Source organism: Camponotus vicinus, unplaced genomic scaffold (assembly GCF_025532165.1).
Source record: "Camponotus vicinus isolate PSW18456_S1 unplaced genomic scaffold, iyCamVici1.0 SCAF_3, whole genome shotgun sequence".
NCBI lineage: Eukaryota > Metazoa > Arthropoda > Insecta > Hymenoptera > Formicidae > Camponotus > Camponotus vicinus.
The window spans coordinates 12,430,103-12,442,406 of record NW_028141967.1 but is presented as its reverse complement, the minus strand read 5'-3'; the positions used below and the strand labels follow the sequence as shown (position 1 = coordinate 12,442,406).

General features: G+C 27.6%; 3 protein-coding genes and 1 long non-coding RNA gene across 6 annotated transcripts; 1 reads left to right on the top strand and 3 right to left on the bottom strand.

The window, feature by feature from the left end:
- Positions 1-501: 501 nt before the first annotated feature.
- Positions 502-3,150, bottom strand: LOC145968068 (uncharacterized). The gene is made up of 6 exons (XM_083093301.1): positions 2,965-3,150; positions 2,136-2,396; positions 1,976-2,050; positions 1,415-1,573; positions 1,002-1,198; positions 502-694 (listed from the first exon to the last, which is right to left on the bottom strand). The coding sequence occupies exons 2-6, from the start codon at positions 2,164-2,166 to the stop codon at positions 527-529; spliced, it is 630 nt and encodes a 209-aa protein (XP_082949427.1). The 5' UTR covers positions 2,167-2,396; positions 2,965-3,150; the 3' UTR covers positions 502-526.
- A 2,774-nt stretch (positions 3,151-5,924) lies between these two features.
- On the bottom strand, positions 5,925-7,257 carry LOC145968069 (membrane protein BRI3). 2 transcript variants are annotated; one of them, XM_083093303.1, is made up of 3 exons: positions 7,047-7,257; positions 6,470-6,612; positions 5,925-6,379 (listed from the first exon to the last, which is right to left on the bottom strand). In XM_083093303.1, the coding sequence occupies exons 1-3, from the start codon at positions 7,120-7,122 to the stop codon at positions 6,248-6,250; spliced, it is 351 nt and encodes a 116-aa protein (XP_082949429.1). In that variant the 5' UTR covers positions 7,123-7,257; the 3' UTR covers positions 5,925-6,247. The 2 variants fall into 2 exon arrangements, with proteins under 2 accessions (XP_082949429.1, XP_082949428.1); XM_083093302.1 differs by having other exon boundaries at positions 6,470-6,615; positions 7,047-7,256.
- A 779-nt stretch (positions 7,258-8,036) lies between these two features.
- Positions 8,037-9,239, top strand: LOC145968741 (uncharacterized). The gene is made up of 3 exons (XR_014437843.1): positions 8,037-8,163; positions 8,512-8,850; positions 8,931-9,239. It is a non-coding gene; the product is annotated as an uncharacterized LOC145968741 (long non-coding RNA).
- Positions 8,677-9,996, bottom strand: LOC145968739 (uncharacterized). 2 transcript variants are annotated; one of them, XM_083094447.1, is made up of 4 exons: positions 9,843-9,996; positions 9,241-9,532; positions 8,954-9,131; positions 8,677-8,885 (listed from the first exon to the last, which is right to left on the bottom strand). In XM_083094447.1, coding segments are annotated over exons 2-4 (426 nt in total). In that variant the 5' UTR covers positions 9,488-9,532; positions 9,843-9,996; the 3' UTR covers positions 8,677-8,884. The 2 variants fall into 2 exon arrangements, with proteins under 2 accessions (XP_082950573.1, XP_082950572.1); XM_083094446.1 differs by having other exon boundaries at positions 8,677-9,131.
- Between the last annotated feature and the right edge of the window lie 2,308 nt (positions 9,997-12,304).

The window sequence follows — 12,304 nt, the reverse complement described above, 5'->3', positions numbered from 1 at the left end:
AATTACGCTCAGAATTAATTATAGTCTCTGAAATCAAAAGTTATATAATTAGGAAATAAAGTTTACTGCAACAAAAATACTCATATTACTTTATGATTGGCAATTTTTATGAGACTCATGAGGACATTTGTTATTGTAATTCATGGATGAAGGATGTTACAGTTAAATATTGTTGAATATAGACTTGTAATAATTTTAATTTAAAAATAAAGACTTTTGAACAAGTATCAATGAACAAATTACAATAAAAACAAAATTTAAAAATAAATTTTTTGATGTAAAACTTTAATGATAATGTTTAAAAATAGTAATTACTGTTACCATTTTCATATTAGTAAAACAACTATGGTTATTATTTTTTACAACATAAGTTATTACATCACTAATTTTGTATTACTAATGTATACTAATTTTATTTTTATTATTACTTTTATTACTAAAATAAAATAATAATAAAAATAATAATAATAATAGTGATTCAAAGGAATATAAAAAAGATGTGATGAGATGTGACTGAAGATAAAAATCATGTATCTATTATTATGTCCACGAACTTCATATCTTTTACTTTGATAGTTTTTTTCTGTCCTGTCCATGATAATTTACATGACAATTCATCATTTAATATTAATGTCAAGGCTTGTCGAACATGTTTTTTAACATCTTTACCGCCAATATTTTTAATTATTTTTTTCTAAAAAATAATACAATATGTTAGTATTATAATATAATCAAAAACAGTTAAAATTACAGACCTTAAATTTAATCGATATCGTTAGTTAAATTGTAATAAAAAAGCTTGTACGTTTATTTATAAGATTAAAATGAAAAATAACAAATTATATATTTCTTATGTGGGTAGATAAATAGATAATTAGATAGATAAGACAAATAATCAATGTAATTAGAAATTATTCATAATTATGAGCATTATTGTTATATTGTAAAATTAAAATCAAGTTTTTAAAAAATTTAGAAAGTGTAATACATAAAATACTTACATATTGTGTACGAGCTATTGCATCTTCCCTTAATAATTTATTAAAATTTTCTAATTCTTGAACTGTAACAATCGGAAACTGTGGTAATAGATTATTTTCATTATTTCGCTGGGATTCATTATCATAAAAATCTACTAAATGCATATCAATTGTATTTATCTTATGCAAAATAACTTGTAGATTATGACGACATGCTTCTGCAAAAAGAAACGTAATGTTAGTCAGTTGACATTATTATATTTTAATTGAATTTATACAACTCAATTAAATTTAAACCATTTTTCCTTCTCTCAAAAAGTTACCAAAAAATTGAGTAAAAAATGTATTTAGCTCTATAAATGTATTTATTTAAAAAATGTATTTAAAAATGTATTTATTCAGTATAGCAAGCTTATTTACTGTACTGTACTTACTACAACAGTACGTATGATGTTGATGCGTAGAGGACTCCTTTGTATCATCATTAATTAAAGCATTAGTACATATTTGCTCATTGTCAGAAAAATTAGAATCTTGAAAATGAGTTTCTTCCTGTTCTTTTTGTGCAGATGTTGCAATTCCTATTGGTATATCTATTTAAACCAAAACAATAAGATTCATTAACTTAAGATAAATAATATAATTTCGCTTATACATACATATAATATCACATTTATAATTTAGAATTCGATTAAATCTTTTATAAAATAATGGTTTAATGAAAAGTTCAGTTTATTGTTAATAAAATAAAAATTAAATTTAAATAAAAAGAACTAATGTTTGAATTTTTTCAAATCAACTTCAAACAGCGTAGTAAATAAAAAATTTCTGTACTCAACTATTTTTACAATTTTTTAATTAGATCTTAATCAACATTCTTGAAATAATATTGAAATAATGCTTTTATAAAGCATATTTAAAATAAATTAAAAATTAATATTTGTAATTAAAACTTTTTTATGCAGTACATGCTGTGAATGCACAACAAAACTTACTTGTATTAATTACACTGAGAATTTTAGGCTTATTATGTAAAATTGACAGATCTTGATTATGTGAGCGATGTGAATCTAAAGAAAAAAATTGGATATTCTGAACAAATGTTACATAATAATAGAGTAAATTTATGTTCTATGTTTTTTTTTCGAAACTTACCAACATTTTTCAATTGTAAATTTTCTTTCATGTTTACATGTTCTTGAAATTTCAAATTTTTGTCAATATGTTCATGAACAGGTTTAACAGTTGTTTTTATTTCTTTTATTGGTTTGAAAGAATAATCTGCCAAATAATCTCCATAATCCAAGGGTAATGATTCATCATTTTCAAATGATTCATTAGAAAAATCATTATTGTTGTTATCATTATTTTGCTTATCTTTTTGAGCATTTTCATAGCTGCAAGACTTTGTTAAATCTATTAAAATAATTAGAACAAAAATGTTAAAGACATCAATAAAAGCTTCACAATTTAGGGAATACACAAAGAAATGATCAATTTTGATATAAAAAATTAATACTAAAAGATTAAGATAAATTAATACAACAAGACAATTATTTTGTATTTTCTGTATAATATTAATATTAATGTAGCGTCTCAATCAAAAATCGTACAAGAAACTAAATCAAAACGAAACTATTATCTTAAAAACTTATTAAATTTATATGTAAATTGAAACTTTTTTTATAAATATTAAGAATTAATATTAAGAATTCTTTTTAATTAGGGAATTATCTTTTAATTTATATACATTTTTAAGTATAATGAAGTTATATTAAATATAAAGAATTATTTGTACCTTTTTTTTTGTTCCTGTTGAAGTTTCTATTTTTTTGTTATTAACATGCGATTTATAGGTTTTTGGTGGATCCGCTATTACAGGCGCAGCATTCGTCTTAATACTATTTTTGACTGTTATATAAACATTATAAACTTTAATTTTATTAGTATTGTGTTGTTGGAGAAAATATAAACTAATACTTACGTATCGATTCGTCATCATTATCTTTCTCGTCAGTAGATGAATGTAAATATGCCGGTTTTTTAATAATACGTTTCTTTGGAAGTTTCTGAGAGTTACTAATAATGTCTACCAGTGCCTCTTCATCGTTAGTAGAAATATCTACCACTGAAATTTCTACAGCTCTGGCTTCATTATAAGTACCTTGAATAAAATAATTTTAATAATAATCACAGTAAAAAATGTTTAAGATAACCAGTTACTTATCATTAATTGAATTTACCAAACGGTCCTAATATAATAGTCTGTTGTACTATATTGTGTTCCAATTTTCTTTTGGTTCTGATGCTTTTTTACATTCAATAGTGACATTATTATTTTTCGGTGGCCATCTTAATTTCTTGATCTTTATATTTAACCAACATGCTGGTACAGTAGCACACCAGTCGTTTGAAAAAGCAACGAAATACATATCTGAATGTAAAATAATGTTTAATTAGATTATATATAATATTATATACAAATACTACTTTTATTACAATTTTCAATAAGAAAAAATGTGATTACTTGTAAACTGACGTCATTTATTTGTATGAAGCATAGGGAAAAAATAGTTAGTATCTCCAAAAAATAATCTAACAGCTTTGTTAGTAATTTCAGTGGCTTTAAATTCTTTTAATTTTGACCATTTATTACCACAACAGATTTTTAGGTCTAATGAATTACAGGGATAATTAGATAAAAACTGTGGATCTTTCAAAGTAATTCCGAGGATTACAGGATGATTATTTTTTTTACCGATATAACAAACACTACAAATGGATCCATCGCTTAAGTAACAACAGCAATCTAAGTTTCGTTTACATGATAATGTAAAATTTTTAAATTTTATTTCATCATGGGACGCAGAAACACCCATAGGTAGCTGTTTTTTATTTGAATTTAATAGTAACGGAAATAAATCATTTGAATTAATTTCTACTTTTGTGACATTAAAATTTGCCATTTCATCTAATCGTTTACGTAATTGTGACAATGGTTTATCACTTTTTCGTAATAAATGTTTAATATTCTTTAGATAATTTTCAAAAGGAAAACAACTGAATGTGTCTAATGGTCCAAACTTCATTGCATCACTTGGAAGATGAATGGCATTATGAATATTATAGGATACATTATACGGTCCATAAAGTATTTTAAAAACTTGAACAAAATGTAGCAATAAGTTATACGCATATTCATTGTTATATTTATAATCAATTGGATCGCATAAGATACGTATTGCACAATGCAAAGAATTATAATGTTTCATATTTGCTTCTGGTAAATATCGTTGTAAAACAATCGGACCTACATATAATAAAAACGTACGATGTTCAGTAGCTTTCCACCTGCAAAACTCATCCAAACTTCTCACTTTTCTTGCAAATTCTAGTGGAATCCATTTTGCTACAGATATCAAATCTTCTGATAATTTATTTTTAACTGCAGTTGCAGTTAACTGCAACTTTACAGTCTTACAACTATTAATACAAAGTGCTAATATCTTTTTTGCTATTCCTAGACATACGAGGTGCATATAGTCCAATGGGAAATGAGACACCATTGATAAAGATATAAGTTCAAAAGGTGTTTTGTCTTGACGTTTATGATATTCAGCATTGGTTCGATTTTTAAAGCTTTCATCTGTTCTTAATTGTGCATCTTCTTTCAGAAAAGCCATTTTATTATTACCATAATCACCTTCTACTTCGCATTTGGTACATGCAAAAAATCCATTATGCCCAACAATGCCAGTAACAAAAGCTCTCGCAGGTGCATCACATAATACAGTTCTAATAGATATCATGTATTTTTTTTGTTGATACATAAAACCATTCTGTTTTAGATGTAAATATTCGGCACAAAATTCATTAAGTATTTCTTCGGGTTGTGAAGGTTTACAGTAGCCATGAAATATTCCAATTACAAATGGTTGTAAACAATTTGAATGAGCAATCTGTCCTAAAAGCGTCCATAATACGCTTTGAGAACTTTTTGAGATTGGTAGACCATCCACATGAAGATTTAATTGTAAATTTTGTTCAATATCAGTATTAGATAGAAGTTGAAGCTGTTGTTTTAATGCATGCTCAAGACCATAGTGCAAATATTCTCCTGAATGTGTTTTTGTTAATTCAGTTATTCTTGGTGTACGTAAAAGTGTACGTGCATCTAATGGAAATCCATTTACAAAAATTTCGATCTTTTATCTTCCGTTTTAAAATTATCCAAACTGTCTTACTCTCATAAAGTAATATTTATAACTACAGATGTAAGCTAAATAAGGAAATGTGTAAATGTTAAGATAAAAGGCTCCTGTACATACATTACATTATTATAAATACACTGCATTGTAATATTACATATTTCATTGTAATCTATCTAAAGGAGGATATTTTAACATTGCAACTTTATAGCAAAGATATAGTAATGTCTTATAACAATATTGTAATCTTTCATTAAAATTATTCTACAATGTGTCTGCAATTTTTCTGTGCTGTATGGGTTTTCACAAAATTTATTAAATTTTATTGAATAGAATTTTTAATAAATTTTTAATGAAATTATAATAAAAAAGATGAATTAATCAAGATTGCGGTATATAATTCAGTATTAATTTAGTATAATTTTATTATGATTTCTATGAAATATTTCTATTAAGAAGTATAGTTAATAAGTAATCTATTAAAAACTATAAATTTTAATATGTATACATATTTGCGAAATTATCAATTTTATAATTATATAAATATAAATGTATTAATTTTATAAGGCTACTTATTTATCAACATTATTATTGTGAAACTTATTACTTCTATTTGTATAGGCATATCTATATGTAAACAGATATGACACATTATTCCAATTTAGTTTTTCAATTTAATGAGAAAGTAGCATTATAAAACAAAAGTGAACAAGACTATAATAAGAACATAATAAGATGCACATAAATATTCATATTTTTTTTCATATAAAAAAAGTATTCAAAACAAAAAATATTTGAAAATCGTCGTTTACATAATCATTAATGATTATCAGTTTGAATTATTTTTTCAGCTTTATTCTACTTTTACATACATATAATTATTTTACTATAAAAATATATTCTGACTTAACATTAAGTCCCCCCTTATCACTTATATACTATAAAAATATATTCTGATTTAACATTAAGTCCTTATCACTTATAATATTAAACATCTCCCTTTTAAATGTACTCGAGATGAAATTTTGTTTTTTACAAGTATACACATTCTATTTTTAGTTAACCAAAATAAGCTCCACAATTCGAGCAGCGTCTCGTCTTTAGTAGCATACAGCAAATAATTCCAATGGGAAAAAAGAGAATCGCACATAGTAGACCAAGACATGTATAATCATCTTCCATCACGCCTACCTATTGTGTGAGTTGAATATCAATTTTTTGGACTTTGTAATATGTGTAGACAAATACATAACATTCAAATAATAAAAAAACAATGCATACTCTGCACGCAGGACAACCACCAACTAAAATAATTTCTGGAACAATGATTGCTGTAGAACCGTATGATGGGACATGGCTTCCTTGATAACCAGTATCAGTATTACTAGGATAGTATCCAGGAGGTGGTTGGCATGATATATTCACTACTGATAAAGTTTATAGTAAACTATATGTGAAATAAACAATGCTTTGCAAGTAATTTGCTGTCACTTTCCTGTGTTCTATTCATATTATATAAATATTACTTTTTTTCAAATTCAAAAACAGTTTAACAAAATATATATATATATATATATATATATATATATATATTTATAACATCATTTTTTTTTTATTTATATATAGTTAGCTACAAACATTTACTCTTACAATTAGTTGTACATGTATAATACATAGTATTTTCAATTATTAGTTCGAAAAATACTTTAAAAAAATAAATATCAATAAGATTAATTTAATTTAGATTAAATTGAATTATTTGTATATTATTACGGAAAATTGTACTTTCTTAAAACGTAAGAAAGAAAAAATATTTCTGTGAAAATCAAATCAATCTAACCTAAAAATTAGAACACACCTGTCGGAGGTGCCAAAGCCGTTACATTGGAATACGGTGGCGGCTTTTCGATTGAATTTAATGGTTGATTTTCCATAATTAATTCTTCAATTCTTTAATAAAAGTATTTTACGAAATAAATATAAATTCCATAACCTTCCCCAATTATTTGAGGAATTACAGTGATTAGAGTATATGGGTCTGTTCTTTTCAGCTGCACTGCTGCACTAGTGCAATTAGTTAGAATGAAAGAAAGTATGTTTGTCTCTTTCTAACTTATTGCGCTAGTGCAGCAATGCAGCTGAAAAGAACAGACCCTATATGTGTACGCGCGTACAATAATGGAGAATTCACACTGCCACACGTCCAATTTTCGATGTACGATGATATCCAATAGGAGAGTTTATTTAAAACTACCTACAATGGCTGCGTTCCATTTAACGATCGCAAAGCTCACTGAATTATCTTATGATTGGCTGCATTCAGCGGACTCAACAGTTGGGCAATATTACTAGATTTTCCGATGTAATTCAACGTTGATTGGTCGGATCTGAAAGTAGAAACCAATCATTTTCGATTGCTACTTAGCGGTTGAGTCCGCTGAAAGCGTCGTCTACAATGGCTGCGTTCAGCAGAAAAAGCTGCTTTACAACTGTTGTAAAATTCGTGAGCCTGATTGGTGTATGCTCTTAATTTTGGCTGAATCTAAGAGTATACACCAATCAGATTCACGAATTTTACAACAGTTGCAAAGCAGCTTTTCCTGCTGAACGCAGCCAATGGGTGCATCCAGAAGCACAACCGCTCACTGAGCGGCTAAGTAGCAATTGAATGTGATTGGTTCTATCTTTGAATTCACCAATCACATTCGAGTGCTACTTAGCCGCTCAGTGAGCGGTTGTGCTTCTGGATGCACCCAATGAGATTTTAAAGGGTAAGGGCCATCACACATGAAATTCCATAAGCACGTAAGACGTAAACATAAGGAAATCGACCAATCACGGTCAAGTATTAGGCTGATGGCAGAGAACTAGACGTGAGCTCTTACGTCTGTCGTAGTCGTGGACGTAAAGTAAGACAGAGAAAAACCGTATGTCGTAAAGACCATTGTGAATGCGGAAAGTGCATCATGAACGAGGTAAGTAATATTAATATATAAATATATTGAAATACATATTTCTGAATATTTTATTTATAAGTAAATATACTAAAATAAATTAAAAATAATACAGACAATATAAAAACAAAGATAATGATTTATTGTCTTCATTTTATTTTACTAAATAGTCGAAATAGTAACTATTTTTAGGTTAACCAGTATTTTCCTTTATTTTTTCAAAATATATTGCACATTGAGAAAAATATTTTAAAATCTAATAATATCTTTAAAAATATGATGTACATCATATTATGAATTAATTATGATTTATTTATTATCAATAAAATAAGTAAATTATTAACAAATTTTATATATTATTTTTTTCAGTATACATTTATATATAACAGCACTTTTTAATGAAAATGAAAAAGAAGGAATTTTTTATTTTGGTGATGTACTGGATAAACTTGTGTTTTCTATTGATACGTAAAAAAAGGCAAATCAGGTGGTTAGATGGCTTGTGAGTCCGATCAATGACAAGAGACTTCAATATGGAGATTATAACAATTTATTTCAAGAAATAAAAAACGATTCTGAATTATTTTATCGCTACACCAGAATGACGTTGGTACATTTTCAGCAATTATTACATATGATAAATCCATACTTGGTAAAACAAAGTTTTCGTGCTTTAATTCCAGAGTTACGACTTTTAATAACTTTAAGGTATTTATTGAAGTACATATTTCATGCCTAAATATCTAGATAGTTAATATAAGTGTATTATAATTATTATATTTTTTTAGATATCTTGCGACAGGTGACCTACCATGTTTCATAGCTTTGGCATTTCGAATTGGGGAATCTACTGTAAGAGAAGTGGTAAAAGAAGTTAGCCGCAACACTTCCACTTTTACATTCAATTTCAGCTTTCCTTTTCTCTCTACTGTATTGGTCTCTTAAGGAGATGCATCTTTTTTGGCAATATGAAGGAGTGTACATGTCACCTAAACAGAAAGTATAAGATTAAAAAATTAATATATATATGTGTGTGTGTATTAACATTATTTTGTAATTATATGATTTATTATATAAATTTTCAAATTTATTTTTCACCATTAGTTTCAGTCATTATTTTGGATATTTCATCCCAAGCATTTTGCTTCATCAAACAATCCTTAAAACTGGTATTATTCTTATCATATAAAAATGGACGTTCTCTATATAATTCAATGAGAAGCTCATCGCCACTCTTTTCGTTAATATCAATAGATGCAGATTCACAACCATTATCCCAGTCATCTGTACTGATTTCATCAGGCAAATCAGCAATAGTATTGCAGTAATTTAAATGATCAGACATTTTTTTATATTACTCTTAGTAGCGGTTGTCAAAAAGATAAATTTTCTGTTGAAGAAACAAATTAAAAATTAGATACAAATTTTAAAAAATAGAAAGAAAATTTGTTAAGAAAATTAATTAAGAAATTTTGTTAAGAAAATTTTTTCCATCAATGTATTTTGAAATAGCAAAGAAAAATATTAATTAACCTAAAATAACAATTACTATTTTGACAATTACTTTTTCGATAAACGAAATGAAGACAAATCATTTTAAATAAAGTTATTTTTATTTTATTCTTTTTTAGTATATTTACTTATAAATAAAATATTCAGAAATATGTATTTCAATATATTTATATATTAATATTACTTACCTCGTTCATGATGCACTTTCCGCATTCACAATGGTCTTTACGACATACGGTTTTTCTCTGTCTTACTTTACGTCCACGACTACGACAGACGTAAGAGCTCACGTCTAGTTCTCTGCCATCAGCCTTATGTATATATTTACGTATTATATATTTTCAGTGCTGGCAGTAAACTGGCAGTAATTTCGGAACACGGCTAACAGTAGTGTTATATAAACGAAAAATGGCCGACCAGTCAGAAATAATCCTTCGTTCTTTGATGCACAATAAAGTCACTAGATATACAAAGTACCGCAATCCATAAGACTCAATGTATAAGGATTTGGAGCCAAAATGGACGCCAAAAAGTACAAGTGCACACTTTTGTTACGTATGTATGTACACTTTAAGTGCAATTTTCTAACCTGTATGTGAAATCTGAGAAGCATTTGTGACTAGGTTGTTGCGTAAAAGGCTATAGAAATCAAAGCGAAAAAGGTTTTTGTTTATTTCGCATTCCAAAAAGCGAAAATAACAACAAAAAATGCAGAAAATTGCTGAAATTAATTGCCAAAAATACATTATCATTAAGGGGTCATGTAAATATATAATTTGAATGAACCGCTTATTGGAGTCAAAATGGCGAATGTTTGTATATCTAGTGACTTTAATGCACAAGTGTTTACAGCGCTACACATATGCTTGATACGCGTATTAAGCCGGGTCTACATTGGTCGTATCGTTATAGGGAGTCTGGTTATTAAAGACTTCCTATTAACTGTCGTTGGATGCCGGGTGGATTGATACATTCAGTTTGTCCTTATAAAAATATATTTTACAACAAAGGAATTTACAACTATGGTTTCAGTCTTTGGTAACTTACGTCCGCTTCGGACGACGAGACACACTAGAGTGAGTGGCTGCGTTCAGCAGAAAAAGCTGCTTTGCAACTGTTGTAAAATTCGTGAGCCTGATTGGTGTATGCTCTTAATTTTGACTGAATCTAAGAGCATACACCAATCAGATTCACGAATTTTACAACAGTTGCAAAGCAGATTTTCCTGCTGAACGCAGCCAGTGCATTCGTATTAAGTTAGCCGGAAATTTTTCAGCCAACCAAAAATCTCCTTATGGAATCGTTTGTATTTCGTATGAAGATGTTTGAAGTGTGATTAAAAACGTTTGTGAGTAATTAGAATAATTATAAAAAATTAATCATTTTTACAGTATGTAGTTAGCCAACATAACTAAATATTAAAAATTCTCCTTATGAATCGTTTGTATTTCGTATGAAGAGTTTTGAAGTATAATTAAAAAGGTTTGTGAGTCATTCGTTTAATTTTAATTAAATTTTTTTATATTGTGAAGTTAGCCGGAAGCTATATAAAATGGACGCCGTCCTGTGATTGGTCGATTTGCTTATGGTAAATACTAAAATTTTCTCATGTGTACTGACTTTAAGTGTAAGCAAAACGAGCAAATTTATCTCTTTTGTAACTTTTAATCCATGACTAATTTATTATTAATTCCGCATAATCGCATAATATATCATGGATCGTGGACACGGTCTTACATACAGGTCTGGAAACTCCGGTGGTGGGGGAGGTCTCACTTAGTGTGTCCGTTTTTCGGAAGTTCACGGCTTGCCTGCTAGGTTCGCTGCGATCTAGAAGTCATTTTAGACGTATGTTAGAGAGAGAACGACTACTGCCGTCTATCTCTGTCTCTCTCGCTCGTATTGCGACTTCTAGTCGAAAAACGGACACACTAAGTGAGACCTCCCCACCACTAAAAAAGGCCTGAGTTTCCAGACCTGTATGTAAGACCGTGATCGTGGATAAGCGTAGATAATTGAAATATGTTTTTCTACCAATAAATAAGTAAATCTTTTATAATTGTTTTATAATGTAGTCATCATTCAGAAAATGATCACAATTTGTGATTATGTATTTAATTGTTATTTTATATTCGCTTTCAAATAATAAACTATATAATAATAAAATTTATAAAAAGATGGTAATATATGTAATCCAATTAATTATAATTGACAAAATAATTTCTTGTGAAAAAATAAAAGTAAAAAATATAGAAGAATTTTTTTTATAACTTGTATAAAATATCAGTTTTATGCTAAGTATATTATAATTTTCTGGACTGTAGTAATATTTAATATATAATTTTTGCTATATAAATATATATTTCTTCTTAATTGACAATAATTAACAAAGTAATCAATAATAATTAACAAAAAAAATGATAACATAAAAGAATATGCTAAAAATGTGCGCTTATTTATATTTGAAAATACAAAAGAAGACTTATTTCCGATAAGGCATGGGCAACTTTCAAGTTTTCGGATGCAAAAATAATAAAATCTACAGAGATATCTATTTTTGCTCTTACAACATCAGCAATGGATTCATATTGATATATGCCATCTCCTCTCTCTCGCATTTTGATGTAAGCCTTCCGATATTCTGTGACAT

Excerpts from the sequence above, each read along its gene's own strand:
- LOC145968068 (XM_083093301.1), bottom strand. The coding sequence starts at position 2,166 with ATGAAAGAAAATTTACAATTGAAAAATGTTG. Across the intron at positions 1,574-1,975 it reads TCTCAGTGTAATTAATACAA|ATATACCAATAGGAATTGCA; the intron begins GTAAGTTTTGTT and ends TGGTTTAAATAG. Across the intron at positions 695-1,001 it reads CAATAGCTCGTACACAATAT|AAAAAAATAATTAAAAATAT; the intron begins GTAAGTATTTTA and ends ATTATTTTTTAG.
- LOC145968069 (XM_083093302.1), bottom strand. The coding sequence starts at position 7,122 with ATGGAAAATCAACCATTAAATTCAATCGAAAAGCCGCCACCGTATTCC. Across the intron at positions 6,616-7,046 it reads GGCTTTGGCACCTCCGACAG|TAGTGAATATATCATGCCAA; the intron begins GTGTGTTCTAAT and ends AAACTTTATCAG. Across the intron at positions 6,380-6,469 it reads GTGGTTGTCCTGCGTGCAGA|GTAGGCGTGATGGAAGATGA; the intron begins GTATGCATTGTT and ends CTCACACAATAG.
- LOC145968739 (XM_083094446.1), bottom strand. The coding sequence starts at position 9,487 with ATGTCTGATCATTTAAATTACTGCAATACTATTGCTGATTTGCCTGAT. Across the intron at positions 9,132-9,240 it reads AATAATGACTGAAACTAATG|GTGACATGTACACTCCTTCA; the intron begins GTGAAAAATAAA and ends CTTTCTGTTTAG.